Genomic DNA, 25,980 nt, shown 5'->3' with positions numbered 1-25,980 from the left:
GAGTAAAGGAGGAAATGCATTTCTGAAACATATTCAGAGGTTTATTAGCGAAATAACTTTGAAAACCTTGAACCTTAGTTATTGGACTACATTTTTTTTTTCATCCGTGTCGTAAAATCTGAATAAAATACATTGAGTTTTTTTGGGCTGTAGCGTGAGAGAATTTGGAGGAAAAAAAATGAAAGCAATTTGAATATTTCTGCAAGGCAGCCAGTAATATTAAATAGTTGCAAGTTTGCACTGCTCCTCCTCACAGCAAGAGGGCTATAGGTCAGCTCCCAGCTGGGGCCTCCCTGGGTTGCGTTTGTGTGCATGGGGGTTTTCTCTGGGCGTTCTGGTTTCCTCCCACAGTCCAAAACAAGCATCTTCGCTTAATTGGCAACTCTATTTTCGGTTTCTGTGTGTGTATATTTGTCTTTATGTTCCCTTGCGAATATGCCATCCCTCTCGCCGGAAAAGGCTCCAATCCTTCTGCGAAAAACGGGATCCTTTCATTTTTAAGCTCAAGTACAAACGCTAAATGTCACATGTTTATGAATCTCTTTTTCCGTGCGTCCCGAACTGATGAATGTCTTTCAAACCTTCCATAAAGTGCAACTATACCCGCTTCTTTAGGCAGAGCTGTTGCACAACAGCAGCAGCATAGCGAACTCAGACTGGTTTGTGGTTTCTAAAGGTCACGCTTGCACTGGTCTAAAGTTCTTCACCAGCAGTGATCCGATCCGCCTCTGCTTCCTGACCCAGAGTTGCAGCTGTGCTGCAGAAAATCAAGATGATGGCAATGAATGAAACCTTTGTTTTCCACCCGACACCAAAGAGAGCATGCATGTACACGAGTGTGGGACCAAGTTTAGACATTACCAACGGCGAAGAACTTTAAGATGTTTTCATTCTGAGCACATTGCTCCGATATAAACTTTGGGTTTACAGAATAATAGGCAACACTGACGGCAAAGAAGTTCAGTCCCACTATGTGTAGAGCAACTTTCAAGGATCCATGTAATCAGTTATCGATCCATGTGAGCATCCCTGCCCTCCGTGGCGTCTGTGCTGAGGTCAGCAGGAAGTTCCCACAGACCCGCAGAGTGTAAACACAGCTGCCTGCATCAGTGTGTGCATTCATGTATGTTGGGAGGGCAGTCATAGGACTGGAGGTGGGGTAGAAAGCTGGGGCGACGAGGCTGTCGGAGAGGGGAGGGGTCGAAGATCCTGAAAGGAACAATTGTGGATGACACTGAGGGGGTCTTGGAAATAGGCGGGGGTTAATGCACAGAGCTGAAAGTAAACAAGAAGGCCGGGCTTTGTTTGGACTTCAGTGTCAGAAAGCAGGAAAGCTGACAGAGTGTGTACGGCGTATGCATTCGGATAACGATCCGAGTTCGTTGAGTCGCTTGTCATCGTCTGCTGAACGTCAAGAGGAGCCCAAGACGGGTGCTAATCTTTGTGAAGGAAAAAACAAGTTTTGAAGAATTTAGACCGAAAAAGTTACAAATATATATGTATATGTTGATACATACCAAACCTAGAAAAATGCTTTTAGGCAAAAATGCAACAAAAACCAAAAAAACTGTATGTTGTGAAGCAATACAACAGCTGCAGAGCTAAAGATTCAGATGGCATAAATGACAGAATACAAAAACATTCGGCACATAAAGAAATAACAGCAGAGCATCTGTACAGAACTGAGTTCCTGAGTTACTACAAAAGGTTTAAAATAGTAAAAAAAAAAAACTGCATGCTAATTTACCCTGAGACAAGTACTGCATGAAAATGCAAAACCTTATTATTTAATGTCTTGCATCTGAAATGTTTTCAGCAACTAATACTTCTGCAATGCTAAATATTTTTTTAAATGTATATGATATATTGTGTTTCTGAACTCCTTTCACTTGTCTAAACCAATCTGGAAATGGCGAACTATATAGTCTGCAGTGTTGGTGTCCTAATTCTGACTGAAAATATGTTCTGCTTTTGAATCTGCAGGCCGTACATGCAAACGGTTATAAAATAACCTGCCTAGTGTTTCGGTTATGTCTGCCGTTTGGAAGATTGGCATTTTTATCAAAAGTTTCATGGGCATAGCGAAAGGAATCCTCAAAAGAAGCAGGAGTGTTTTTGGTCAGGCGGTCAAAGGGCAACAGTCAAGGGGTCACAGAGAACTTTGAGCTCTACAGAGAGAGGCGGCCATCTTTTGTTCACTGGGAAGATTTATACTGAGAGCATGAAGACAAAAGTAATAAAGAAACGGATTCTGTTGGCCGCTTGCATTTATAATTCTGTGCTTTTACATGATGCTTAGATGGATTCGGGCTGGATTCATGCATCATGCACCAGTTAGCTTGTTTTACATAAGACAGATTCACTCCTACACTTTGTTTTCAGGAGCTCTGAAGGCATTCTGCCCACATGAGAGAGAACAATGAGGACACGCACACCAGCACATATATTTCTTTACAATGGAAACAAGCGTGTTGAATCCACGTTCCCAGTAACAGCGGGAACCGCTAACAACATAGCCGCTGCCTTCCTTTACAGGCCTGTAAAAACACAAGACGGCAAATGGAAAATGGTAGGGAATGGCGTGTGGAGTTTGGGTGACATCAGAGGAAGCGCAGCGGAGTTTTTCCCTTCTGTGGCTGTATGAGACGCAGCTTCTGCTGCACAGATAGGACAGGTGAATGCTGCTCAGATGACGGGGAGGATGGAAGATGCTGCAGATCATACCAGCATGTAGTGTGGTTAAAAAAACAATAACATATTAATGGGATTTCTCCACAAATTCTTGACATTTGTATGCATTTTATAACACTTCTGGTCTTGTCTGATGCTAAAATTAAATCAAAATCAGCAGCTTTTACACTTTGAATCAGTTTAAAAACGGATGTTTTCGACATAAGGGACAGCTCTATGCATCATCGACAAAATGTCCCACAGAGATATTTGTCAAATTTAAAATATTTATATATTTAACTATGCAAAGGGGGGGAAAAACCCACTCTTCCCAGCTGTTTACATGTAGCGCAACTAAACAGTGAAGACGCAACAAAACGGATGACGGGGTTTGAATGAAATATAGTGCAATAGCGCCTCCTGTCGGTCATTTTTTAGAGGAACGAGATAAGAAACTGGAAGAAAAATATACTCATAAAAACATGAATATGACGTAACGAAACAAGAGATATGCGACCTGTTTTATAGATAAGATTAGTCTGTATAATGATTGTACACATCATTATACTTTTTCTCAAGTAAAAGTATTTAAACAGTTGATTGTAGAATGCCGAGTCTATAGGCAACAATAAGCCCTGGGCTTCAGTCTATTCCTTTTTTTTTTTTTTTTTTTTAATAATTGTAAAATAGTTTTAATTTGGTTTTCTTTTTGTTGTTGTTGTTGTAAGTTTACCAAAATAAAGATAATTTGAATCGGAGTTTAAAGTTTTGTGAACACAAGGCGCCATCTAGTGGCCAGATAGAGAGCCACTAATACTGTCAGGGTGACATATTAAAACCAAAAGCTGCAACAGAATTTTATTAAGTATTTTTGCTGTTTGATTCAGTGAATTTTATGTTTTTAAGGGTATATATTTATATAAACCAAATACCAGTAAAAAGTTGGCATAAGAACATAAAAATACATGTGGCAGCAAGTTAAAACTTATCTTTTCCACTATTAATCTTGAGAAAAATATAATGCATATTTGCACAAATTACATCAATATCTTCCACACAACGTTTGATGACACCACTGCTTACAATACTTAAGAGGGATTTCCTTTTTTTTTTTTTTTTGCTTAACATAAACTTTTCTGCAATTAATGAAGATGTAACATTGTGGAATAAATGTGTTGACATCTTAAACTGAGAAAAACAAAGCAAGCAGAACTTTTAGGTTAGATTAAGCTGTTTGGCTTATGGGTTCTCTCGAGTGTGGGAGAGAAAACTCACACACTCGGCTCTTTTCAAATACACTTCTAAACAAAATCTTACCAGTGTTTCTTTGTTGTAGAGATCGCTTACATAAAGGCATTAACATGTGGGCCAGATAACTTTCCTAAAGAAATCTCAAAAGGGAGATTTAGATCAGGGGAATACGAATAATGGTCCGAACGACGGACGTACTCTCTTTCTTTGTCTGACTGGAATTGCGAACTGCAGCGCTGGCCTATTCAAAGGCCAAATAGTCACCTGCAGCTGAGGCTTGACGTTTCTTGTGCAACCTGAAGCTCCATTGTTCAAATGAAAGGAAAAATTCCAACATCATCAGGGAGGTTCCCCCACTGAGGCAGTCGACATGACCTAGAAGAAAACTTTGTAGCATTTCATCTTCTGGAGCTACAGCTCAACTGTACACTTGTAATCAAAACAAGTTCTTAATAATTGTACAGGAGCCATATTTTCCACCTGAGTTTTCATTAATTAACCTGAGTGGGACTCAGTAAAAGCAACTCACCAAGGAAGAGGCTCAGACAAAGAACAACAGTCTCATTATCATTTATTTGTTCTAAGAACTTATATTACTGTAGCAATATTCTTTAAATTAAATCTTTTGAATCCAACACTTGCTCTATAGAAATATTTACACATTGCACAGTGAATTTGGTATGTTTGGTTACAATCAAAATGATAATTTTCTAAAAAATAAACTACTCCGGAAAGAAGAACAACAAAAAATTGAATCGCACTTGTTGGCTACAAAACGCGTGAAATAGATTAAGGCAGTGTGTAGACAATAGAAACTTTAGTCCCCAACTGCGGGCAGTGACACTACTTGGTAAACAGTGCAAAACCTCAACAGTCTAGCAACGCCGGATGTTTGGGCTCTAAATATAAGAAGTGCGATGAGAAAAACAGAACCAATTTTCTTAAATCGCTGCACTTTTTATTTTCCGTCCCATTTAAAGCATCCATCTATAACAAAGATGCAAGACGGTGGCACCTTTTATTCTCCCGCCCTGGAGCTTAGTATTACTCTTTTTCCAAGCTGTCCAAATCGGCTTTAGGATCAAACGGAAAGACATCTGACCAATCTGAACTGAGACGGCAGCAAAGACCGGCTGAGCGGGTGAGACTACGCTAACGGGCTCAGTCCTGCCTCCGCGGTACGCAGCCTTCCATCTCCAAGACTTCGGGCCAGCCCTCGTATTTGTTGGTGTCGGCGCTGTTCTTTATGTGCTGAAGAGAGAAGGAGGGACAAAAGAAATTCATAACAAACCTGAACAGGTATGTAGCTATGCTAGGCAGAGCTAATTTAAACACTAAGACAAACAAGGCTTCACAGTGGGCAAATATGGATGCTGAAGAGGCATAAATGGAACGGCGGCAGCATCTTAAGGGTGTAGTGAGTTCAGTGGGATGTGAACTTCTACTGGAACAAACCCAAATGAAACTCCAGACTGTTGTAAATGAAAACAACGAGAGGAGGAGATGCACGAAGGTTGTGGGAGGCGACGTCACCTGTTCGAATGGCGTTTTGGTCTTGATGCCTTTCCCTCCTACAAAGATCCAGTTATCCCGGAAGGCCAGTTTCGCCACAGCCGAGCTGCCCAGATCTGCAATCAGCTTCCTGGCTTCATCATTGAGTCTGTAGAACCAAAGAAATGACATGAAAAAAAAACAAACCAACTCCAACACATCTAATTGAATCTGTAGAATCCATAAGTGGAAGTCGTCGCTTACTTTGATGCTGGGTCATCGAATGAGGCCATCATTACGATTGTCCCCTCTTCAATTTCTTTGAGAAATTTAATAAACGGAGCCACGTCTATAAAGGGTTACAGACACAGTTAGCTCAGTGCAAATATCTTTACACGCCTAATACGGAAATACACACTGACCTCCCGCCCACATGTCATAATAAGCTGTCTTTAACAGTTCTCCTGTTTTTCCTGGCGAGAAAAAAGAATTAGTTAGGAATAAAACTAGAAATTTACATGTGAAATTACAAATTTTAGTTTGAAAAGCTGTCGTACCATTGAGCAAGGCGATATTGATCCCTCTCCCAACATTGTTCTTTACACCGCTCATTAATCTACAACAGAAAAGTCAGGATCGCATGATTAGACCGTTTGTGGTCTTGTTTTCCCCTGACGTGGCCTGTTGTTACCAACACACATGACTCAACATGAGTTACAAAAGGTTAAAGAAAAAATAAAATAAAAAGCAGGTCGATACTACAAAAAGTGTGTGTTAGGCTTTCCGTAGTATTATTTCATCATCTTATCGACTGAATTCCACTTACAGTTTGTCCTCCAGGCACATTCTGGGGCCGACCACGCTGGCAGCTCCGCTGGTCAGCTTGAAGGCCATGTGTCCAGGTGGACACGCCTTGGAAAGGCCACATTTATACACAGCTGGCTTTGTGTCTGCAGTCAGAAAAAATAATGTTTTTTTTGTTTTTTTTTGTTTTCTGTTTTAATCATAAACGCACAATGAAGAATAAAATTCAACCTTTAGTCTAAAGTACATTAAGTAATAAATCTAGAAGTAAAGCAGGCATCATAAACGCTCAGAAAAATGTGCTCTGTATGCTGCAACCTCATAAAAATGTAGATAAAGTGTTTCCTACAGAATTGTTTTTATTACAAGCACACTAATAACTGTCATGCTAAATTACTAAAGTTAAAAGGATGGATTTTTCAAGACTTTCAGTATACAATAATACAACAAGTTATCTTATTTTAAGGCTTTTAGACATCTGACTCTGCATCATTTCACAGCAGTGATTGTGCAAAAGTAAAATGAAAGATGAGTAATTTGCAAATACGTACGAGCTTCATTTGCTGGCAAAGATCTGGCTAAAAAGCAGGGGGGAAAAAAAACAAAAGTGAAAAAAGTGAACAAGAAAAATGTCAATCATTACAAGCACCTCCCTTGGTTCTTAAAGAACGACTTCCACATCTATTTTACGGACAGCGTTGCTTAACATCCAGTAGAGAAACGCATAAAAATGACAAAAGCCGTCACTCACACATCATGCTGCCTAGTTTGAATTCCACGTTTATCTCCAGCAGCTGAAAAGCCAGAAATACCGCAAGGAGGAACGCTAAGATGAGCGCCGCTAACTTCAAAATGCCTGCAAGGTGAACACATGCAGAGCGTGAAACACTTTACTAAAAATAATTAATGCATTTGTTTAGTACTTACCGCTAGCCCTGAACATCTTAGCGAGCCTCCCGCCACGTTTTCTTCACAGCCAACAACCTTAAAATTGTGAAGCATATATATATTTTTTTATCAGATTTTGTGTTTTACGTCTGCGCAACAAAGACGGAAGCTCACTCTGAGACGTTAGCTGTGGCTAACAAGTTCTGGCCTGTTAATGACTAATAATCACCTTCGGTCTGCGTTATTATCCAAATAAAAGCAACTAAAACACAACTCAATGGATATGACGCCGACTACCAACATCTGTTTATAAACGCTAACTAGCACAAACTGCAGCTTTACTCGCTAAACTGACTCTGTATCTCTGACTCTATCTGCAAAAATTATTTCCGTTCAGGATTATTAAACGCTTTAACAACTTTTCTTACATACCGACTCCAGAACAGCAGGATTTAAACTTCTTTAAGAGACTAGTTGACCGATAGACTGATAGTGCCGAAGCTTCCTGTAACCCAAGCCGTAGAAAACAGGTGAAGATGCGTCACTCTCTTCAGAAAAACATGGATACATAAAGACGGATCTTCAATTACACAAATTTATTGAATGGGCCTGGATATGAACAAGAAATGACACTTTAAAAGTTTGTAAAAGTATTTTATTATTATTATTTTTGCTGGTCTTGTATATTATGGTATTTTCAGTCAGTTCCAAAAACAAGATCTATGCTTTTTGTTCATATTTCCTCTCTTTTTTCATGCGTGAAGCTGGTGCAAAAATATCCATTAAAAAAAAACAACAAAAAAAACTAGTGAAAAATTCCCAATTGAACAGAAAAAATGATTATTTTCCACATTATTTAACGTATTCAATAAAGACATAAAACATTGTAAAAATGTATGAAGAATAAATATTAGAGGTTCAATAGAGTCCGTTTCGCAGCAGCTTTACAATATGTAACTTACTGAAAACATTGACTTAAAAATATTCACAAAAACAAAGTTGATGCTTTTCATCAAACATTGAAAAACTATGTATATGTTCTCAGCAAGAGCAGTAATCGAAATGAATAACCTTTTTTTTTAAAGAAACGAGTTTAAATAATTTGCTTGGTATAATAAAAGTGTTTTATTTATTGGCCCTAAATCTAAATCCGTGATAAAAAAAAAAATCCAAATAAACGTCCCTATACGAGTGATGCATCTGTCAAACAAAATCTTTGTTTTAACCAACTTCCTGTATTTTCCTTCGCTTGTTTTGAGAAATACAGAACATGTCGCACTGCCCCCTGCCGGTCTCCTTGATATTTGACACATGTGTGAAGGACATCCAATGCGAGCAACAATATTTCAAAGCATTAAACATACCAAAAAGGCAAAGACATAAATAAAAGTCAAGATTCTTAAAGAGTTTTTACAGTTAAAAGCTGAAATATCTGCAAAACAGTCAATAAAATAGAATAGAAAAATACTGTACAAATAAAGAAAACATACACAAGGCACAAAATAGTTTAACTTAACAATTGTTATTTTCCTATTTTTTTCATTCGTAGTTAGAGCAGGGTTTTTTTTTCTTCTGTGGGACCAATTTCAATCGTTGGCATTTTCTTCAGTTTTAGCCATGTGTCATTCGAGAAGATCCTGTCAAATCAAGAGCATAAGGGTATTACTAAACAAGTGAAAATGACATGTTTGATTCACAAACCTACAAAGCTATCCTGAAGTACTCTTACCACATCTGAGTCGTGCTGGCAAGCTGTACCGTTGCTGCTGGCAGCACTCCCGAACTCTGCTGCGATGCTGTTGTTGTCATCCTGGATGCGAAGGTTAGAGAAACGATACGCTGGCATCCTGCAGAAACCACAGTCACTCAAAGGGTAAAAAGCTGCATGCAGGGAGTGTGTATGTCTAACTCACCTGGTCGTATTAACACGTCCCTTGACAACAAGAACTGAAGAGACAATGGCCACTAGAACAACAACTGCTGCTCCTACAGACACCAGGGTCAGGACAAGCCTTTCTTTCTGGAAAAAAGAAATTGTATATATTAGAGAACTCTAATCAGTAATAACAGAGTACAAACATTTTAACATTAAAACTGCTCTTACTGGTGTGTCAAAGTGTCCAACCGAGGTGGACTTGACTGAAGGGTCAGGGCTGGGCTTAACCCCGCATGGTCGGATGATTGTCTGCACCACATCCTGAGGAGTGAACCCACCCTGACACTTGTCACTTGGGACTTTTCGGTACCTGCAAACATTGTGAGAAAACCGCGTCTTTGCTTTGTCACATTTATTAAGATTTTACGTGACAGACACAAAACAAAGAAGCTATTAACTGTGAAATTGTAAGAAAATAATACACGGTTTTGACCGGTGCAGATGTCTAGAAACTGATATTTGTGCCCCAAAATTACCTAAAATCAAACTGATTAGCATCAGTTTTCAAGAACAGTCATAATTTCTTGATTAGGGCATAAATATTTCTGTAGTTAGTCCTAGTCATGCATGAAAAAGACAATCTTTCATTTGAATAGCTTTGATTATTACCCAGCAGTCAGAAGCTCGTCCTCCTCTCCATTCAGACACATCTCGAAGGTTTTGTTTGGAGTATTTGGCTGTCTCACACACTCCGAGGTGTTCACGTGACGATAGTAACCGTAGTCACTGTTTCCAAAGACGATAAGATGTTCACGAAAATGCCAGCAACACAACACAACCCCACTCCCTTATATAAACCTGGACTGAGATGTCGTTTTCGGCGAAGCTAATTTACGCTCTTAACCACTTGTTGAGTATGAAATGTCTATCATTTAAGTGATAAATAAATCTACATACCATAAGTAGTCCTCTCTGGTGCATGGACATGGGATTTGCTTCTTAGTGACCACAAAGTTTCGCCCGTTTCTGCACACAGACTGCTTCTTCAGCCTCCTGTAGGTTTCCTTCATACCAAGGACACAACCGTTTCTCTCCGAGTTCCTTTTGTCTGTAGAATGAGCCAGCCACTCCTCATAGTCCTTCTTATTACCTATTAGTAGAGCAAATAAATACCCGTGGAACTATCACTTGCAATGATCCTTTGCTACGAGAGGGCTTAGCATGAGAAAAAAAACAAGATGAATTTGATGCCTTGTGGTCAATGTTTAGTACAAACATTGGATCTGTGATGCTCTGGACCTTTCTGTTAGATCGTCATAAGAGTACACTAGTAAATTTATTTAAAGCTAATTTTAAAAGCAGTTGAAGCATAGCTCTACTGCGATCCTTAACCTGGACATTGTTCTTGTGTTCTATTGGCTTTTTGCTACATTTTCTAAAAGTATCTTTGTACAGTCATGAGTTCAAAAACTCCCTTTACAGTAAAAAAAGAAAACAACTGCTACACTTACCACTACGTGGCAGCATGTCCTACAAATACTAAGCAGGAGATTTGGGAAAGGGCACGCTGACCCTGGGGCTGTTTCAATTTTTCGTCATTCTTGACTTACATTCTCTGGTAATGAGGCTCTGGAAGTCGATAGTGACGGCCACCCACATCGGCTGACCGTCTTCCTCTGGCCTGAAGCCCCACACGCTGACGTTCATGGCCTTGGTGCCTGGCTCAGAGGCCAGGCCTGCGAAGAAGAAGGGCTGCTCGGTGAAGTTATACGACTTCCAGCACTGGCCTTCGTCAGTGGAGAATCTGGTGGGAAATGCCGTCGGCACAGTTTAGGCACTCGACGTTATGAAAAGATATTTTTTGGAAGCTGTCTGTTGTTTTGTTTTCAACTGAATTAGGACTATTTTGCACTGCTGAATTCAAAAATGACATCCGTTTTTCTCAATCAGGTCAGGTTTTTATTCTAATTTGATTTAGAGAAATCCGATCTTCCTAAGAAATTGACGACATTTTTGTGATTTCATCAGTTAATTTCTGTTAATATTTCTCAGACAATTTTTTTTTTTTTTTTGGCTGTTGACCAAGTGTTATTTTTCAAGCTTAACCAAAACCTAAGCTGCTGGTAATTTCTTTACTTGATGGTCTTGACTTGTCCTTCACGGTGAACCTCCACAGCCACTATGAGACCCCCAGAGTCTAGTATGCTGTAGTGGTGAGGGCCCCTGAGGGTCCCTCTCCAGTTATACCCGCCATCCGAGGAAACAAACACATCTGGGTGCTGAGACGAGGAGAGAGAATCACCCACAGAGCCTGATGGAGAAAAGGATAATATAATCTAAGATAACGTTGGATTCCAATCATATTTAACATAAAGGGCGTCAGATTACCGTGAGCAATGACAAGACCAATGGCAGTCGGCTCAGACAGAGCGAGCATCGGAACTATTTGGTTTCTACGACTGTGCTCTCCGTGAATGTGAAGGTTGCACTGTTTAAAAATAGACAACAAAGCCAGAGTTAGAAATTGAAGTCTGAGAAATAAAACCTCCTCCCCCCCACACACACACGTTTCCTCACATACACGCTTAACATTGCCTGCGCAGTTCACGTTCTGGGGTTTCTTCAGTGGCCTCCATGTTCCTCCTCTGTTGAAGGAAATGACGGATCTTATTCGGCCATCTGCAACAGAACAAAGTTCTCGGGTCAGGTTTGGTTTTTTTATTCCGTCTAATGTCAGCTCAAGGTAAATACTCACAGTTTAAATATGGGAGCACAGAAATGAAAAGGTGACAAGCCGCTTTAAAAATGCAATTTAGTATTTCGGAAGAAATGGTGGCAGAAGAGCAAAAATATTGCCCAGTCCAAAACTGTGCAAAACACAGCTGGACTTTTGTTCGTTTAGGGGTTAAGGTTGTATTTGTATGCCTAAAAGCTTAGGATGCATGTCTTATGTGGAGTCTTTGGTGTATTTGCTTCTATTTCTTAAGAAATACCCTTTAAATAATATTCATCTGCAGTAGGGGTGACTTTGAATAACCAAAAACATTGATTTTACTTAAAAGAAGTAGCTAAAATTTAGGAGATTTCCATTTTAAGACATTTTCAGATCTTAATGTACCTCACTATGTTACTGTTTATAAGACGACAATGACAAAAGCACTCCATAGGAATATGAGGGTCAGTATCAGCCAAATGTTTCTGCTCAGTTGTATTGATTCGATTATTGTTGGGGAGCGTGGGAAGCTCAGGAGTTTTTGTGAGTTGTCTTCTGTGAAGAATTTCCAAAAAGGTTAATCGTAAGTAGAAAACAGTCTTGCCAGCTACCAGGTTTTTCCAGCAGTGAATGCCCAGCCTGCCTACCAGGTGCACTATGCAGGAAAGCTCCTAAACCCCCCTCCCCCGACAACTTTAAACCTCCAGACAACTTGTGGACTGCTAACGCTCGCTAGGGCGTAATTAGAAGAGGAAGCAGCATGGCCTGCAAGGCTGCAATGAGAAAATGGATGAGAACACGACGGCTTCAGTTTTAAATTCTGTCTCTAAGCAAGCCACGTAGCATCTGGAACCGGGGCCTTTGGATAAAAGACAAAATTCAGATGTCTGTCAGTTTGGTTTTGGTTAAAGCAATAAAGCCTAGACATTGCCACAAAGACCTTAAAGCAGTTGATGACAGATGGGCTAGGATCTGGTCTTGTTTTGTGGCCACAGAACCATGGTAACCTGCAGACATGGAGCAAGCCTTGATCCCCTCTGTGTGTTCAAAATAAAGGCAGCATAAAGACAGCATAGTGGGTATAATCCAGGCAACTAAGGCCTTTTGGCCGTAATGTGTGTCCGAGTATAAATAGATTCTAATTTGCATGCGTAAACGAAACCTGTGTGAGTGGAGCTCCAAAAGTTGCTCTAGTCCAGAGCTCTACGTTTTCCTAAAATGAACCCTGGTACTTGTTATGAAAAGTTTGAGTCACAGATCTAGTCAAAGTCTTCAAATCTACAAGATTGAAGTGCTCTGAGAACATTCACTGGCCTGTGTATTAACAAATGCCTATAAACCACTAATAACGCAAGCGAAATTACCCTTCCATATCTAAATTTAGGATCAAATGAGCACCAAGTTATATCTTTTTAACTTTTTAACCTAAACTTTCAGCGTGCAAGAGGGTGTGTGCATGTTTTTTAAAATTTTTTAATAACTTTGAGTATTCGTGTGCATCAACAGGGGTAGAAGAGAAGAGCTTGGTAGAGAAACTTACCGATATCTAGTTTATTAGTTAGATACGCTCCCCTCAGTGAGGTGATGTTGGTGAAATCGCTCTTCCTGTGTCCGTCAAACAGGTGTCGTTCCAGCGACTTGGAGAACAATATCCCACGGTCGTCTGACGTGTACATAGTTCCAAAGAAGGTGTCTGAGATGAAACCCAACAACATAACGCTGTAACAGGAACGTCAAGTGGCGGCCACGGTTTGATTGCGTTGTAAATCTTTTGTCAACACGTGAGGCGTGAAATTAATACGGAAAACCTGTACAGGTCATGACACGCTGACACACAAAGGATAAGCCCAGATGACCAAAAGCCATTAAGCCTGTTATGAGTGTGGATCTTAAATACACGTGAAAGCTTGAAGGACAAAGACGGTTGAGAGATGTGATGGATGTCATGAAGCGTGTGTGCTTGTCCTGCTTGTGTAACGCCCTCATCCACAGGCAAGATGAGCGGTTTTTGCAGCGCAACCTAATTCTGCTTCCTCGCAGCCAACAAGAGATAAGGCCGCCCTGCTGCCCACATGTCTCCCTTATTTATCTCTGCAGTTGAAAAGTCCCACTGAGCTGATTTTGGAGCATCGACTGGAGCAGATGTAGGCTTGATAGGAAAACAATTACAAAAGCTTTAGCTAGTGAGACAAACATAGAGTAAAGGAAGGAAACAAGGCAGCAGGGAGGGAAATGATTAAAAAAGTTCGGCGTCACAGAACCGGTGAAACCAATTCAGTCTTTCTCGTCAACATTACAAAACCAAAAGTAGCAGAAAAAGATGCGAACTCTCACGTGGCTTCGATATATTTTCAAGTGCGAATGAGTCGGGCACGTTTTAGGATTTCTGGGGCACGCTTTCTGTCTCGGAGGAAGAGTTTAACTCAAGCCCGTGGTTTCTTTTTTTTGTGTGCAGTACCTCCTGGGTTGTCCACATGCATGAAGAGCATGTCCTCGTCTCCGTCCAGGATGGAGTAAAACTGCAAACACACGCACAAATTGAGAGAGAGGGAGAGAGGGACAGTATGAGGGTGAAAAAATGTAGAACTGCAACTTTTTTTTTCATTTTTTTTTTCATTTTGATGACTACTTTAATCTCCTTTAAAAACAGAGTCTAATCATCGTGAGACAACGCCTGTGTTTGCGGTGTCAACACGACATGCGGGTAAGAGTTTCATTGGGGCAGGTGTGCGTTCAGGGAGTGTTGGAATAAGGGAGATGTTGCCTTTCCAGTTTTACCTCAAACCAGCTTCTGTAAATAATCGTCTAGTGAACCCAAGCATGTGGAAATCTTAGAATGCATTTGTACAAGACAAATATCTGGAGCTGTTTTAGAAACAGATTTTTAATCACTGTTTTCACCAGATGAGCCGATATCTCTTTCAAAAAAAAAAAAAAAAAAAACTAGGATCACGTTCTTTACTGATTTCTGTGGTATTTCTGGTTGAAAATTCTTGTTTTTGAAACTATGATGTGATCAAGGAAGTGTTCAACTCAAGTGAAAACAGACACAAAAATTATATATATATATATATATATATATATATATATATATATATATATATATATATTTTTTTTTTTTTTTTTATTTATTTTTTTTTTTTTTTTTACTTATAAAAAATATATATATATACAAATCCACAGGAACTACCCCGATTCAAATTATTCCAATACATCCACTTATACAGCAGCAGCAAATATCATCTCAAGGAAATATAAGAATAAGTGTGTAAGTTTTATCTATACACAATAAACTGCAACCACACTGAAATGTTATAAAGATAATCACTGATGACTCTTGTCAAGATGCAGAAAGCATGCTAACCTTAGCCTCCCACACTTGAAAACAACACAAGTTTATACAAGTACATGCAGACAAATACATATCCTGGAATGAAAACAGATTTGGATCAACAACTAAAATTCCCACGCAACAAATCCAAAACGTTTTTCTTACCTGCTCTGTTGATGCAGAAGGCAGAAGCGCCTGACTGAAGGTCTCTCCTTGGTCCGATGAAAAATACATGACCCGAGGAGACCTCTGGGGGAAACGAACACGGCGTTATCCAACACACACCATGGGAGGACAGGTGAATCACCCCAGCACTACGGGATAAATTTGAGTCCTTTCGTCTTACCGGGTCCTCCATCACAGAGAAGAAGAGAAATGCTCCGATGTAGCCAAAACTGAAGACGTCCTCATGAATTATGGTGAAGGTCTTCCCGAAATCCTTCGTCCTCTTCAACACTAAATCTCCTCTTTCTTCTGCTTCAACTAATAAAAGAATAAAATCAGATTTTGTTTCCTAGTGGGCTAGTCAGCCGTCACGTTACGTAAAAACTCGATTGATGTAGTTTAATGAGGAGTTGCATTAAACCTGAGGTGATTATGTATAATAAGTTGTGATTTTTGCATTTGTTGTGTGGTTTACCCTGCTGTTGTAGTTACTTGTGACACACTGCCAGCTCGCTTTCCCATCTTTTTATGCATAACCCAGGTATAATAAATGGGTTTTAGATGGAAACACCGAGACCAGTGGAGCTCATCTCACCTTCCCTTGGAAACTTTCTCCAGGAACAAATAAACTAACAAAACATGACGTTGAATGTCTTTGTTCAAGTTGTCGAGCTACAGATCTGGGTTAAAATAGTTTAATTGTTAGGGTTTCATGTGGACAATTACTGGCTGACATGAAACAACCATTAAAAAAGATTCTTTGACTCTGCTGAGCATTGATGAATCTGTTTTTTTTTTTCCAAAAAGCCTCCAAGCCTCTTTCAGAACCGGAAATACCCTCATCTGTGGACGCCGCTCCATAAACCTACCAAAAGGCATTTCAAATGAAGATGTGTGACTTCCCTTTTAAGACTTTCTTGCTTCTTACCTGCATCAACACGGCTGCAGCTGAAGAACAGATTTGTGCCTGCTCCCCTGATGGAAACAGGAAGTTACCAACGTTACACAGAATGTCACAAGATTCTTGTAAGGGATGTTTGTTTTTTTTGGGAGGGTTCTCCTTTTCTGTAGCGCATGACATCTTGCAAAGCAATGTGTTCTAATAGCCAGATTCTTTGTAATTATAGTTTATGTCAGCCCTTTAATCTGCGCTGACTAACACTGCTTCCTGTTTATCCTCACCATGAGAAAGAATGCACTCCCTCGTGAACTTTTGTCCATCTAGCGCCAAAGTCCAGCGAGAGCCAAAGACTGTCCTGCAAAGTCAGGAAACAGAGCCGTGTTTGCTTTTTCTTTAAGGTGTGTTCTCGACATGTTGGCAGCCTGTCGGCTGAGAGCATTCAACAAGGCGTGGGAAACCAAAGACGGAAAAACGTGAGCAGGGAAGTGAAGGTTTTGAAAGACTCACGTCTATGCTGAGGGCCACCAGGTAGTCGGGGTTGAAGAAGTGGTAAGTAATGGACTGATCCAGGTGGAAGGGCAGCTGGGTGGATTTGAAAGTTGCTCCGGCGTCCGTAGAGGTGAAGATGATCCCTCCCGGGTTGTCCACTATGGGAATGTCTGCAGTCAGTATCACCTGGAGAGGAAATGGGTCGAGAGCAGATCTGAGCTGTATCAGTTATCATGCGCACAAGGCCTAGAAGCACTATTCTCAGAGCTTGAACTTTTCACAGTTTTTCCACATTACACACATTATGCTACACTATTTTTTTGGGGGGGGGGGGATTTTGTTCAATGGACCAACAACAACACGTTGTGCATAATTATGAAATCTGGTTTCCACAGAGGAGTGGTTAGAAGAAAACCACTGTTCAAAGCATTGCCAAAGTAATCATTTGGACGAAGGAGTTGAGACCAAAATTAAACTTTATGGTTTTCATCAAATTCTTTCCAGCTTCTCAGAAAAAAAAATAAAAATACAAAATCTGCCACACTGATTGGATGTGTGGGAACAGAAGACATTGGTAGAGTTGACTTTGATAACAATGGAGGTGTCTTCACACTTTTTGCAGTTTGACTAGAACCTCACAGCGTTTCCCCAGAGTTCCCAATGTCCCTAATCCTTAGAATGGCGTCAACCGAAAGGACGGAGGAGGTTATTAGTTCAACACAGAAATCCCCACGTTAAGCAGCACTGTCTTTTTAAAGTTTGCGAACAAACTGATGGCTATGTACTGTTAACTCACTGAGCTCCCGGGTCCAACACTGATTCCAAGCTCCTCTTTGATGAAGGTGTGGTTGATGCGGTGGGAGATATCGTGAAAGGACTTGCCATAGTCTGTGCTGTTGAGAAATAAGAAGGACATTTATTGTAACTCTGTGCTGAGTGGAAGGGACGTGCAGGTTAAATTTGGACTCGCCTTCGGTAAAGTCGAGATGAGCCTCCCGCCAGGTAAGAATCGAGCGGAGCGCTGATTGTCGACAGCACCAGGATCACCTGGTGCACGGAGAAACACCGTGTGACTGGGGCGACTCTTAAGATTAACCCTGAACTCACGAGAGTGTTTCCTGAAACTCTCGCCATAAAAAATGAGTTGTGTTGATTTATTCATTCAAATAATCGTGAAAAATTAGTTTCAGACTAAAAGCACCACAGAGATCAACTTCAAAACAGTGGAACCTAATCTGAAGCCATCAGATTAAGTTCAAAACTTAGTGTGTGATATTTGAGTTTATGTGTCACAAGTAATGTTGAAAACATTACAATAACAATTTATTAGACAATACTACTAATATGAATCTTTATACATGTATATACTTAGTTATGGTTTATGTTTTAGTATGTGTTTCTCATTTTTTGCTGTTTTCTTGGTGCACGACCACATTTCTTCAGTCTCTTTGTGTGTTTTTACGTCTGCAAGCCACACAAGTAATTATCTGCATATTTGGATTATTTCAATATCTGTTTGACTAATAACAGCAAACTTCTACTTTCGTACAAACCGGATATTTATGCTTTAAAATGGAAATCTGCGTATGAGCATGAAGAAGATCAAATAGGACACTCACTCCTGTACCGTCGCCCACCCACGTGAGAATCACGTGGGAGCCGTCGTCACCATTAAACCCTGTCTAGGAGGAAAAAGAGGACAAAAATGTTCAAGTATCATTTACGTCAGTAATGACTCAAACTTCTTCCATTCTCCTGATGAATACATTTCATTTTAAAAAAAAAAGTCAATATATTTTTAAAATCATTAATCAGCCTCTCTTTTGTGCTGCATGTCTAAGCTTAAATAAATCTTAAGTACTTATTAACAGGTGACTCTCTTCATGCCCTCACCTCCTGTGTGTTATCGTCCAGAATCCTGTGTTCGGTCGGGGTGAGGGGAAGCTGGCAGGAGGCGAAGGCAGGACCGCGAGAAGGGTTCAAGTTGTCTGTGGAGCCGCTGGTGTCCCTCTGGAGGCGTGGGGCCCGTCGGCCCCGCTGGAAAGTGACCGTCCTTCCCCAGGGACCGCCGCTGCTGCCGCTCCTGCTCCCCTCGGCTAAGAGAAGGAGGGCAATGTGGAGGACGCACAGCCCACCGAGGAGCACAGTGGTCCAGATCATGTCAGCAGAGAGAGTGGATCCTCGGAGGATGAAGGAGTTATGGTGACCTGTGTCCCTGCAGATACTGGTTCAGTTGAAGGTGTTGCGGTATGAAAGCAAGCCCCATGGGGGGGGGTGTGTGTGCTTGAACGGGTCATTAACATAAAAAAGTGCTGTGTTAAGAGAGCAGGTGCTTCTACCCGTATCCATGTGACCTACAGGGAGGATTTCAATTTCAACAGAAGATGTGAACACATCCACCGTATGTTTTTGCTTCTTTTTTTTTTTCATGTTTCATAACTTTTTGTTTTGTTTTGTTCACAGTTTTCCCCCATGTTTTTCATTTGCCCTCTTATTATTACATTACTTTTATTCCCACTTGTTAAAACACTTTCAAAAGTCAATGTTTTCCATAAAGAGATTTTTTTTTTTTTATGTAACAACATGCCGTATGGGAATTTAAGTTAATTTTGATTATTATGGGTTACACTAAATGCATCCCCAACATTGTTCAGTTTTCCTCCATTAGCAGGGGAAGCTCCGGAAGGTTGGTAAAAAGCTGTGTATTGATATAATTTCGTATACAAGCATTTTAATGGAAAGTTTAATGGAAGAGAAACAAATGGTTTTCATTGCGGTTGATAGTGAAACTAAGCTCAAATGAGTGACGTGTTGCAATCCTAAAGCCACTCCTGAACCAGAGACAAGGGAAGACGTGTCTCACATGTGCTAAAAACTAAAAGGACTGGATTGCTATTTGGTAGTCTTAAATCTTTTGGATTTGGATATTAAGCAGAATCTGGAAGAAGAGGACGGCATCATCTGCTGGTTTTGGTCCACGGTGGGTTATTAAGCCAACGTGTCAGGAGAGAAATCTACCAGAAGGTCACTTCATGCTTTCCTTGGCTGATCAGTTTCACGAAGATGCAGATTTCATCCCACCTGGACTCTGTACCCACCCACATTACCAAACGTATTGACGTGGGGCTCAATAACCATGGCAAAGCTTGAAATTTGCTTGATATTTGCTGGATCACAACTGCATAGAAAAGCTTTTTTTTTTTTTTGCTTACCTCCAAGCACTTCAACAAGGATCTTTTTATTGGTCTTCGATAATGTGAGAATTTTCTGAGAAACTGAATTTTGGGGTTTCACAACCAAAATTAGTTGAGATAAACAACTGAATACCACTCTGTGTGAAATGAATCTATAGCCTAGATGGGTTTCACTTTTAAATAAAAGATTATTATGATTACAATTTATTTTTAGCCCCCGTTTCTGTTGTAGTAAAGAAATGAACAGACAGGGTCGACTATTTTCTTCACGTATGATCAATCTTTCTATCATCGCCCTGGGTGATCATAAAGTTACAGAAAGATTCTGACATCTGACGCACAAGTTTTCACCCTCGCCTTTGTTTACGCAAACGTTGAAAGTGAGGACATGTACGGACAAGGAGTAAATATTTAATCAGCTTTTTTTCTGTAGAAAAACTCTCCTATGAAGATACATTTCGCAGCTGTCTTGCTGCCGGCTGTATCCAGGTTAAATCTCTTGCCAAGAGAAGCACGTAAACGACATTTCGGGTAGATGAGTGTTGTTCGGATGTGCATGTCACCATTAAGTTTTGGGAGCGGCAACAGATGCAACCTCACACAGCAGGTGACTAATGGCTCGTAAAACGGTGGGGATGATGGACACAAAACCACAACTTAAATGAAGAAAAGTGCAAGATGATAAACTTCCTTTCGGTAGGAATCCACACGTATACAATGACCTTTGTCGGCCGAGATGCTGACTTTTTAAAATGAACTTTCCTGTCAAATATATCGAAACCAGCAAACTGAAACCTGAACCTGAACTGTTGATACAAGACAGGACGGATACATGCTAAAACGATGTCTATGCCCAGTTCTGACCCCAACATCTGAAAACTGCAGCTGAAAACAACACTGATTGGATCAGTAAATATTTTCCAATCTGTTATTATCCAATTATAGTGAGTCAGGTTTTGTCTTCTGCTTCTTGTAGCCCATATATTTTTCAGGGCACGGTCTTCTGTGCATTCAGAGATCATATTTTGCATATCTTGACTGGTTGTTTGAGTTACTGTTGTGGCTTTATCAGCTCAAACATTGCTGTCCGTTCTGCTCTTACCTCTGAAAACAAAAAGGCATTTTTAACCATTGAGTCTTTGCTTTTTTTTTTTTTTTCCCCCAACCATTCTCCGCAATCCCAGAGATGGCTGGTGTTATGAAAATCCCAGTATTTCAGCAGTTTCTGAAATGCAAAGACGAGCCTGTTTTGCTCCAATAATCGTCCCCAATGTTCTAAGTCACTTAAATCCCCTCCTTCCTCTTTTCGAGTCGTCTTCAGCATCTGTCCTTCTCTTTTTCTCTCTATCTAAAAAGGGTTCAAGTAAATGTCAACAAGCAAATGTTAAAACTGCTTCACAGAACTAGAAGTCGCTTTTGAGAATTTGATGAGGCATGTACAGCAAAATGTGAAATGGAGAAGCTTTGAGTCGACAACGATGACTGGTCTTGTGTATGTGATAATCTCAGCACCGCTGAGAAAATAACCGTTTTTAAAGGTTATTTTTTTAACCTTTAAAAAATTAAAAATAAAAACAGATTCCCCAACCCACCACTTGTTAAAACCAGTTGGTGTAGGTTGTCAAGCATTCGTTGACACACAAGAACACATTCAGTAGGGTCAACACTATTGCGTCAATAGTCTCTTACATTTGAATCTGATGATTCACTATTCAGGATTTCTATGTGCTCTAACTTGTAAGTTTTCAATTTTTCTGTTCCCTGAACCTATAAAAAATCATCAGAACCACAATGAATACACAGAACAACAGTCCTAGTACCAGTTAAACAACTATTCTCACAAAAGGGATCAAAGAAATAAATTTCTCTCCCCATAAATTAAGCTGCTGTTGCACAGTTCTTTTTTTTACTTCAGACTTTGTCTGGACTCGTTGAAGGTCTTTGCCGCAACCCTACTGATTTACTGCTCCTGTAAACCATGTCGTAAAGAGAGGTTGCGATGAATTTACGCTTGCTAAACGATTTAAAAGAAGGTATTTTATTTCAGAAACAGCTACAAAAACATTCTAGTGTTAGTGCAAATTGTTCAGTAGTGCTGCTACATCTGTCACAGCTTTGTAGTTGCTCTGAAAAATAGCTGCACAACATCTTTCTTTTTTTTTTAAAAACAGTAGACAAAGAAACAGACAAAACATCCCCCGGGAAGAAAAATATGTACAGTCCAAGTCCCCTTAAAGCGAAGCAAAGATCCAACATCACAAAGTTCCTCGTCAGCCAATGTTTCTCGTCACAGATCCTCTCCGCACGTGGGCCCCGGAGGGGATCTGCCTCTGTGTCTGGTGGTCCAGTCCGTGGATGTAGTGGTGGTTCTGAGCGTACATGAGTCCCCCGAAGGAGTCGGCAATCCCATAAATAAATGCCAGTACGGAGAGTGCGGTTCCAATGGCGTAGAGCTTGAGTACCGCAGCAGCCAGCATGATGGCCATGCTTGGTTATCTAAAACAAAAACACACACAAAAAAAAACATCGTGTTACACGTTTTCACGAGCAAAATCTAAAAATTGAGATGTGAATGTTGAGCCCCACATACTCTAATACCCCTAAATACAATCCAGTGTGACAGAAGTCAATGTTGTGCAGCTAAAGTGACTCGATAAGAAAAGAGTAAATCAGAGAAACAGTCAATAGGCGCCATGGCAGCTTCAGAGAGGCTGTGAAGACATACACCTCAGACTTACCAAGAATATGGCTTTTGTAGCAGAACAAACACGTCAAGCATTTCACAAAGTTGCAAAATTAGGAGCACAAAACTGAACTTTTTGGCCAGCATGCAAAATGCTAAGTAAATGAATAACACATCAACAACAACAACAACAAGACCATTATCATAGCACGGTACTGTAGGAAAGCTGTGAGAAAGTTACTGTCCAAACCAAAATCCAATTGAGAATATATGTGGGAAGATTTGACAATAAATGTTTACAGATGCTCTCCGAATCTCCATCCAGTCTGATTTAACTCAGGCCATTTGGGTCAGGATGGTCCTGCAATGGTGGCTGTATCCAAATCCCATACACATAATATATATATATATGTGTGTGTGTGTGTGTGTGTATATATATATATATATATATATATGTTTTAAGAATCCGAAAATCATCCCATAAAAATTAAAATAAATTGTCAATTTATTTCCACGCCACAGTTTCTCGCTACGATATTCTACTGCATACAATCCACAGTCACAAACCGCAAACCGTGAGGATGCGACTGATCGATGCATAAAACACATCGGAAGCGAAACAGAAACCTTTTAGTAGCATCATGTGCGCGTAGTCGCTGTAGATTTATTTATTTTTTATTTATTTATTTATTTGTAGCTCTTAAAGGTGAACGTAATTACAAGGAGGCGACGCCAAACGCGACGGTAACAGAACAAGCAGAACGTGGCTCCTTAAATAAAACGGAAGACCTGACGATTGCTTGCGAGCCAGCGAGCAGAGCTTGCAGTACGGTTTGTTTGTTCGCCGAAGTGACAAGAGATCCACATACCAATGATCAGCAGATGTTTCTGTCTTCGCTTTCTCCTCGGCAGATGTGTGGGGAACCGAACAGAACAGCTGTAAAGTCCGTGTGAAAGGCTCAGCACAGAACTGGGCTGCCTCTCTCTCTCTCTCTCTCTCTCTCTCTGTCTCTCTGCTGCTGCTGCTGGAGCCTATCGTATAACAGCTACTTCCTGACGGGTTTTTCCACGGGAGTTTTTTTTAAATTTTTTTCTTAAATACCTAATTAAAATTCGCATTCAAGTCCTACTTCGTTTATATGTGAGTCATTCAGCACTCGACGTGGTTTAATGATTCAGTACAATGCTTCGTCGTTATTTGCCAAATTAAAGAAGACATCTATTATTTTCCCTGCCACTGCAAGAAAATTTAGGTGACCCACATTCTTGACTTTCCCCTTCGCAGCTTTTTACTCTATCCCGTGTCGGAGCAAAAAAAAACAAGACTGACTTCTTATCCTGGGTCTCCACAGTCTGAACACTTCATAAAAACCTATAAGACTGACGTTCACAGTTTTTCATAAAAAATAAAAAATTGACAAAAACTAGGAGGGTTTAAAAATACTCCTAATTCTGAACAGATCCAAGTTGTTGTGGATGGTAGAGTATTATTTGAAATATATTTCTTGTCATAAAGATTTTTGAAAAGTGAGAGTTTGGGTCAGGTATTCATCTTCCTTTTTATATTTTACTCCTGCTAACAAAATAAAACTTGACTTCTAAAGTCTGCTTAGGTTAAATTTGAGCAAAAACATCTAAGCTACAACAGGCCTGGCTGACCTAAAGCAGACCTACATGGAAAGTGTTGGCCCTCTTGTCTCTGCACGTTTCTTTCCAGATGCTTCATACTTTGTTTGGGAACGTACACAAGCATTTTATAAACTAGGAGTGCCATTTGGCTTCATCTGAATTTGATTTTTAATTTACCATTTGCTTTTTTTATTGGTTACTCTTAAATGATTCAGAATATTGTTCAAAGTTAAATATGAGGCAAATATAAACTGGTTAAAGAAAAATTTCACTTGACTTTTCAAGTAATTTTTTTTAAATTAAGTAAAGAGCTGTACAAACCAATATGGTCCTACATGGACAGGCAGCTGCCTCTTGAGTCAAGAACTAGTTGTTATAAATAACATTAAAACACCATCTCTCACCAGCCGTTGCTACCAAAGGTAGCACAACCTGTTATTAGGCGGAGGGCTCAATAAAATTTTACACGTGAGGCCGTGGTAGGCTTGGAAAGCTATTTTGCCTCCATAAATGAAATTATCATTTGAAAACATTTTGAATTCGCTAAAGTTATCTTTGTTTGATATGAAAGAATTTTGAACATCTGAAACATAAGACAAAAAAAAAAGAAGCAAAATGCTGAAATCTACAGAGTAAAACACAATGTAAAAGGTCACTTTTTATTGTTGGAACATCGATGGCCTGTTAAGGTGGCTAACATTGAAAATATGAGAATACAATGCACGGTTTCACTTCCTTGTGCTAGGAAATAAAGGAGAAAACTTATGGCAAGAAAGTTGAAGTTCACTCTGACTTGTGCCTAAAGAATGAATGTGTGTGACGAGACAGACACACACTCATTCTCACTGTCCAGAACAGGCCTGCTCAGACTTACTTAGTAAAAATTCCCTTTACAGTCTAATTTACCCCTTCAGAACCTTGAGTATGATGAAATGAAGCAGACATGATGTTCATTTCCTGCAGTAAAATAACATTACTCCAGCCAGCAGGCACTATTCCAAATCTCCTAAAGCGCATCTAATGATAAATGGTGATAATCTCTTCTTGGAAGAATTTGCTCTCTATAGAGAAAAGTGTAATGATCAGCAAAAGCTGCGTCAGACTAACTGTACTGTTTCAGACTTTTAGGAAGGATCAAGTCTCATGACTTCCTGTGCATGAAAACCCAGAGTTGCGCAACACCCTTACAGACTCGGCGCTCCGAAAACCACTGAATGAAAATGCAAGCCTTTTGAATCGTGCCAAATCAACACCAAGTAAAACAGCAGTGTTGAGTAAATGATTCTGTTAAACATACAAGCCTTTGTTGTACATTTCTTTCAATGCCTCCAAGCAAGAAATGGCAATAATTATTAGCTTTCTGAAAATTAGTGTGCATGTGGAGCCAAGTACAAACGTATTTTGTCAGACTTTGTGGTCCATTCTGAGCGGATGAAGGTATTTTCTTTCACTTTTTCTAAAAAAAAAGTTAAAGTTCTCGTCCATTCAGCGCCAAGCAAGTTCAAACTTGACAAAGGAAGTTTTCACAATACTATCGGTGTCATGTGTCAATGCAAACTGCAAGGCACGCTCAATTTACACTTACTTTAAGATGGCTTTAATGATCCAGAACCGTCTTTTAAGAAGGGTTTTTTTTTTAAATGACAGTAATGGAGAAAAAGATGACTAAATGTTCTTTTGGTAAATGGTTAGTGTGATAAATGATAAGTAATAAATGAGTCATTTTTGAATGCATTGATTTTATTGTGCACAAGAGCAATGGCTGATTCTCGGCACCTTTCACAAGCAGCCAAAGTGATCCTGGAAGGCAGCCAGCAATTCAGATTTCTCTCTGGTTTTCATTACAGTGTCTAGCCCAAAATGAGAGCGTTCTCTGAAAGACAAATTGCTCAACA

At 40.0% G+C, this 25,980-nt stretch overlaps 2 protein-coding genes and 1 long non-coding RNA gene across 4 annotated transcripts; 1 reads left to right on the top strand and 2 right to left on the bottom strand.

Annotated features, from left to right (window-relative positions):
* Positions 1-4,475: 4,475 nt before the first annotated feature.
* Positions 4,476-7,645, bottom strand: fam3c (FAM3 metabolism regulating signaling molecule C). The gene is made up of 10 exons (XM_014988931.2): positions 7,537-7,645; positions 7,144-7,200; positions 6,968-7,072; positions 6,768-6,794; positions 6,239-6,362; positions 5,970-6,028; positions 5,835-5,885; positions 5,677-5,761; positions 5,455-5,581; positions 4,476-5,172 (listed from the first exon to the last, which is right to left on the bottom strand). The coding sequence occupies exons 2-10, from the start codon at positions 7,157-7,159 to the stop codon at positions 5,083-5,085; spliced, it is 684 nt and encodes a 227-aa protein (XP_014844417.2). The 5' UTR covers positions 7,160-7,200; positions 7,537-7,645; the 3' UTR covers positions 4,476-5,082.
* A 560-nt stretch (positions 7,646-8,205) lies between these two features.
* LOC106918885 (sortilin) lies at positions 8,206-18,746 on the bottom strand. 2 transcript variants are annotated; one of them, XM_014988942.2, is made up of 21 exons: positions 18,473-18,746; positions 18,199-18,261; positions 17,550-17,626; positions 17,376-17,472; positions 16,598-16,765; positions 16,372-16,445; positions 16,118-16,164; positions 15,371-15,507; positions 15,190-15,273; positions 14,152-14,212; positions 13,234-13,386; positions 11,562-11,659; positions 11,369-11,468; positions 11,117-11,291; positions 10,591-10,784; positions 9,938-10,130; positions 9,650-9,766; positions 9,209-9,350; positions 9,018-9,124; positions 8,834-8,951; positions 8,206-8,741 (listed from the first exon to the last, which is right to left on the bottom strand). In XM_014988942.2, the coding sequence occupies exons 1-21, from the start codon at positions 18,737-18,739 to the stop codon at positions 8,727-8,729; spliced, it is 2,487 nt and encodes an 828-aa protein (XP_014844428.2). In that variant the 5' UTR covers positions 18,740-18,746; the 3' UTR covers positions 8,206-8,726. The 2 variants fall into 2 exon arrangements, with proteins under 2 accessions (XP_014844428.2, XP_087859186.1); XM_088003060.1 differs by having other exon boundaries at positions 11,571-11,659.
* Positions 15,199-19,980, top strand: LOC148152502 (uncharacterized). The gene is made up of 2 exons (XR_015762089.1): positions 15,199-15,322; positions 18,494-19,980. It is a non-coding gene; the product is annotated as an uncharacterized LOC148152502 (long non-coding RNA).
* The last annotated feature ends 6,000 nt before the right edge of the window (positions 19,981-25,980 follow it).

The sequence above is a fragment of the Poecilia mexicana genome, unplaced genomic scaffold, assembly GCF_051168715.1.
Source record: "Poecilia mexicana isolate PSO_F unplaced genomic scaffold, ASM5116871v1 scaffold_23, whole genome shotgun sequence".
Taxonomy (NCBI): Eukaryota; Metazoa; Chordata; class Actinopteri; order Cyprinodontiformes; family Poeciliidae; genus Poecilia; species Poecilia mexicana.
Note: the sequence above shows the minus strand (reverse complement) of the source record. Positions and strands in the feature narration are given on the sequence as shown.

What these genes read in the sequence shown, in the direction of transcription:
- LOC106918885 (XM_014988942.2), bottom strand. Translation starts at nt 18,739, where the DNA reads ATGATCTGGACCACTGTGCTCCTCGGTGGGCTGTGCGTCCTCCACATT. An exon ending in GCGCAGGCAATGTTAAGCGT is followed by an intron (nt 11,469 to 11,561) that starts GTATGTGAGGAA and finishes ATTTTTAAACAG; the next exon opens with TGCAACCTTCACATTCACGG. An exon ending in TGGTCTTGTCATTGCTCACG is followed by an intron (nt 11,292 to 11,368) that starts GTAATCTGACGC and finishes TTTCTCCATCAG; the next exon opens with GCTCTGTGGGTGATTCTCTC.
- fam3c (XM_014988931.2), bottom strand. An exon ending in TTATGACATGTGGGCGGGAG is followed by an intron (nt 5,762 to 5,834) that starts GTCAGTGTGTAT and finishes AACCCTTTATAG; the next exon opens with ACGTGGCTCCGTTTATTAAA. An exon ending in TTCGATGACCCAGCATCAAA is followed by an intron (nt 5,582 to 5,676) that starts GTAAGCGACGAC and finishes TTGGTTCTACAG; the next exon opens with ACTCAATGATGAAGCCAGGA.